Genomic DNA, 4,732 nt, shown 5'->3' with positions numbered 1-4,732 from the left:
CCGTGTGTCTGCCGTAACTCGACGGAGTGTCTCGTTTCAGAGACTGAGCCTCAAGCGAGCGCTGAGCTCCGTCACCGCCTCTTCCCTGTTCACGCTCCTGAATTGAATTTTTTATTTAAAGCTTTCGTGACTGCAGGATTCATGTTCTTGGTTCTTTCGGTAAAGTCACCAGCACGTAGAAGGTAAACAATAAAAATATAAAACAATACAATTAAATCACCACGTTTCGACTGCAACACAAGAAGCAATCATCATCAGGTGTGAAAAACCACGGCAAGAAAATTTGAAAAAGTGGCGTTTTTTTTTTCAAATGGTTCTTGCTGTGGTTTTCACACCTGATGATGATTGCTTGTGTTGCTGTCGAAACGTGATTTAATTTTTATAATTTTATTGTTTCCCTTCTACGCGGTGACTTTACCGAAAGAACCAAGAATATGAGGTCCTGAATTGGTCTGTGGAAATTCCACATTGCTACTAAAGCACTGTCACCGGTCGCTCCATGCACGACAACCGCTCCCCCTCCCTTCCTCAAACACTCCCCACCCCCACGATGCTCTCGTTGAGACGTAAGAAAGAGCTGCAACGCCAATGTGCCCGCGCCTGATTTGTGTTTCCGATTTGCCTTCTAAAGAAACGTCTGGCCGTGTCGTCTCGCACGCCCAGAGAGGGCATCTCGCATCCCCCCTGGGGGCGATGAAGAACGCCCGATGATCTAGAGACAGAAACCTGCATCAGGATTTGCGTCGTATTCATAGGCAGCGTTTGATTTTCATATTTACCGGGGGGGGGGGGGGGGGTGGGGGGGTGGTAGTTAGTGGCAGGGGGTTTGTGTAATAATTTAATAAGTACTTGTCGAGTTTGAACAGGAGAATGCGGTGGATTATTTTGCATCGCTCTCTATGCAAGATGCAGCGGAATGGAAGCACAGTTGGGTTCCAGTTCGCTTTGTCCCTCGCGTTCGGAATCGCGGGTCCATTTAATAAAACTTCCACCCCCCCCGCCCCTAACTTGTAAACTACTGAACATACATTGATGAAGGTGTGCAGGTTAGGAGGGGCATTGCCCCCCACCCCACCCCAAAACTCCGCCCGTGGGTGTAGTCCATTGCTGTTGAGGGGTCACGTGAGGAGAGTTGCTTGGTCCACCGGTGACGATGACGGTGATGGTGATGATGACGGTGACGGTGATGACGGTGATGATGGTGATGATGGTGACGGTGATGATGGTGATGGTAATGATGATGGTGATGATGACGGTGATGGTGATGATGATGACGGTGATGATGATGATTACGGTGATGATGATGGTGACGGTGGTGATGACAGTGATGGTGATGATGACGGTGATGGTGATGACGGTGATGACGGTGATGATGATGACGGTGATGACGGTGATGATGTGGTGATGATGACGGTGATGATGGTGGTGATGATGACGGTGATGATGGTGGTGATGATGACAGTGATGGTGATGATGGTGATGATGACGGTGATGAGGTTGATGATGGTGATGGTGATGATGACGATGATGATGATGATGGTGACGACGGTGATGATGACGGTGACGGCGATGACGGTAATGGTGATGATGATGGTGGTGATGGTGATGATGGTAATGATGATGACGGTGATGATGGTAATGATGATGTTGACGGTGATGGTGATGATGGTAATGATGATGTTGACGGTGATGGTGATGATGGTAATGATGACGGTGATGATCGTGACGGTGACAGTGACGATGACGGTGGTGGTGATGATGATGGTGACGGTGATGATGACGGTGACAGTGATGACGGTGATGATGATAACGGTGATGATGGTAATGATGATGTTGACGGTGATGACAGTGATGGTGATGATGATAACGGTGATGTTGACGGTGATGGTGATGATGATGACGATGATGGTGATGACGATGATGGTGATGATGGTGAATGATGACGGTAAGGGTCAAAGGTCGGGCAAAAGTCGGCTCGTTGCTTTTGACCTTTAACCTTGCCGAGGTCTTAGGGAAGGGGGAGGGTCCTTGTAAAGAGGGGCGTGGTTGGGGCGGGGGTCTACCGGAGCTCCACCCCTCGCCCACGTGACGTGTTGAGAGGGTAGGGGTGGGAGAGAGAGAGGGTAGGGGTGGGAGAGAGAGAGGGTTGGGTGAATGGGGTGAGGGGCGTGGCCGTGGGTGGGTGGGGGTAGTTTCATGGGTGGGGGTTGCGTGAGGGGGGGTGAAGGGGTGAATCCACCGGAGCTCCGCCCCTCACCCACGTGACGTGTTGAGAGCGTAGGGGTGGGAGAGAGAGGGGGTTGGGTGAATGGGGTGAGGGGCGTGGGTGGGGGTAGTGTCGTGGGTGGGGGTTGCGTGTGGGGGGGGGTGAAGGGGTGAATCCACCGGAGCTCCGCCCCTCGCCCACGTGATGCGTGACGTCAGGGCGCGAGAGAGACGAGGAGACAAGATGACGGCTATGGCGGTGTCTCGCTCTGCGCTGCTGCTGCTGCCGCTGCTGCAGACGACTGCGATCGCTATGAGCGGTGAGTCGGCGGCTGTCTCGGTGGTCGTGCCATCTTATTGGCGAGGCTTTGTGTGTGTGTTTATTTAGGTACGTTTGTTCTGTTTTGCCAAGTGCACCTAGCCTGGCACGAGCGGCGTTGGTAACGGTGGTGGTCGGTGCGGGCGGTGCGGATCTGTGAGGAGGTGTTCGATGTCTCAAAGTGAACCTAGCCTGACACGAGGCTGGTGCGGTAACGGGGAGCGGTGGCGCAGTGGTTAGCGACTGGGTTGAACGTCGCCACTGGGGGGGGGGGGTGGGAGGGAGGGAGACAAAGGCGGCCGGGCGTGGTGCTGTGTCACATGTTGTAGCAGCTGCTGCTGACTCGCTAGCAGCACTTGCCCCTACAGCCTGTTGAAGGCTACACGGGGGAGCTTTGTCTTTCCTGGACACAGTCTCCCTCGCGTGTCAGACCTTCATCATAGGTGACACTTCATAGGTGACACTTCATAGGTGACACTTCATAGGTGACACTTCATAGGTGACACTTCATAGGTGATACTTCATAGGTGACATTTCATAGGTGACACTTCATAGGTGATACTTCATAGGTGATACTTCATAGGTGACACTTCATAGGTGACACTTCATAGGTGACACTCATAGGTGACGCTTCATAGGTGACACTTCATAGGTGACACTTCATAGGTGATACCACAGGTGATACTTCTTAGGTGATACTTCATAGGTGACACTTCATAGGTGACACTTCATAGGTGACACTTCATAGGTGATACTTCATAGGTGACACTTCATAGGTGATACTTCATAGGTGACACGTCATAGGTGACACTTCATAGGTGACACTTCATAGTTGACACTTCATAGGTGATACTTCATAGGTGATACTTCATAGGTGACACTTCATAGGTGACACTTCATAGGTGACACTTCATAAGTGATACTTCATAGGTGATACTTCATAGGTGACACTTCATAGGTGACACTTCATAGGTGATACTTCATAGGTGACACTTCATAGGTGACACTTCATAGGTGATACATCATAGGTGATACTTCATAGGTGACACTTCATAGGTGACACTTCATAGGTGACACTCATAGGTGACGCTTCATAGGTGATACTCATAGGTGACACTTCATAGGTGACACTTCATAGGTGACACTTCATAGGGGACACTTCATAGGTGACACTTCATTGGTGATACTCATAGGTGACACTTCATAGGTGACACTTCATAGGTGACACTTCATAGGTGATACTTCATAGGTGATACTTCATAGGTGACACTTCATAGGTGACACTTCATAGGTGATACTTCATAGGTGACACTTCATAGGTGACACTTCATAGGTGATACATCATAGGTGATACTTCATAGGTGACACTTCATAGGTGACACTTCATAGGTGACACTCATAGGTGACGCTTCATAGGTGATACTCATAGGTGACACTTCATAGGTGACACTTCATAGGTGACACTTCATAGGGGACACTTCATAGGTGACACTTCATAGGTGATACTCATAGGTGACACTTCATAGGTGACGCTTCATAGGTGACACTTCATAGGTGACGCTTCATAGGTGACACTTCATAGGTGACACTTCATAGGTGACACTTCATAGGTGACACTTCATAGGTGACGCTTCATAGGTGATACTCATAGGTGACACTTCATAGGTGACGCTTCATAGGTGACACTTCATAGGTGACACTTCATAGGTGACACTTCATAGGTGACACTTCATAGGTGATACTTCAATGTGTGATGTCCACTTCCGTGGGTTCCGTTCCCAGTGAACCACAGAGAGTCACTTGAAGAAGCAGGCAGCTCAGAGGCAGCTCTGTGATGTCCACTTCCGCGGGTTCCGTTCCCAGTGAACCACAGAGAGTCACTTGAAGAAGCAGGCAGCTCAGAGGCAGCTCTGTGTTGTTCATGGCCACCGCGAGGAGGGAGCTTTCGCGACGAGAGTCTAGCCACCACCACCACAACAACAATCTGCTTTTAACGTTTAGTTTTTTGTCCTTCCCCCGCACCTCCGATTCGCACGGTTGGCTACGTTACGGTGGTGCGAAAGAAGTTCAGCGTGCATATAGACGTACCCCTCCGCCCAGGAGTGGGTCACCTTAGCTGATTTTGTTTCAAGCGGGTGAAAACGCAAGAGGCCACGATAGAATCTTATCGGTCCCCATGTAATTCTCTGGGTATGGGTCTCTGTGTGA

The 4,732-nt window shown here is 50.1% G+C and overlaps 1 protein-coding gene across 1 annotated transcript in view; it reads left to right on the top strand.

Annotated features, from left to right (window-relative positions):
• The first annotated feature begins 2,433 nt into the window (after positions 1-2,433).
• The window catches only part of LOC142918177 (coxsackievirus and adenovirus receptor homolog), a 43,787-nt gene continuing 41,488 nt past the window's right edge, over positions 2,434-4,732 (top strand). The window contains exon 1 of the mRNA XM_076062303.1: positions 2,434-2,525. Coding sequence (XP_075918418.1) covers positions 2,450-2,525 — 76 coding nt within the window. The 5' untranslated portion in view covers positions 2,434-2,449. The remainder of the gene's footprint in view (positions 2,526-4,732) is intronic.

Source organism: Petromyzon marinus, unplaced genomic scaffold, assembly GCF_048934315.1.
Source record: "Petromyzon marinus isolate PM22_M1 ecotype Great Lakes invasive population unplaced genomic scaffold, UKy_Petmar_22M1.pri1.0 PM_G_Scaffold_56, whole genome shotgun sequence".
In the NCBI taxonomy this organism is placed as follows: Eukaryota; Metazoa; Chordata; class Hyperoartia; order Petromyzontiformes; family Petromyzontidae; genus Petromyzon; species Petromyzon marinus.
Note: the sequence above shows the minus strand (reverse complement) of the source record. Positions and strands in the feature narration are given on the sequence as shown.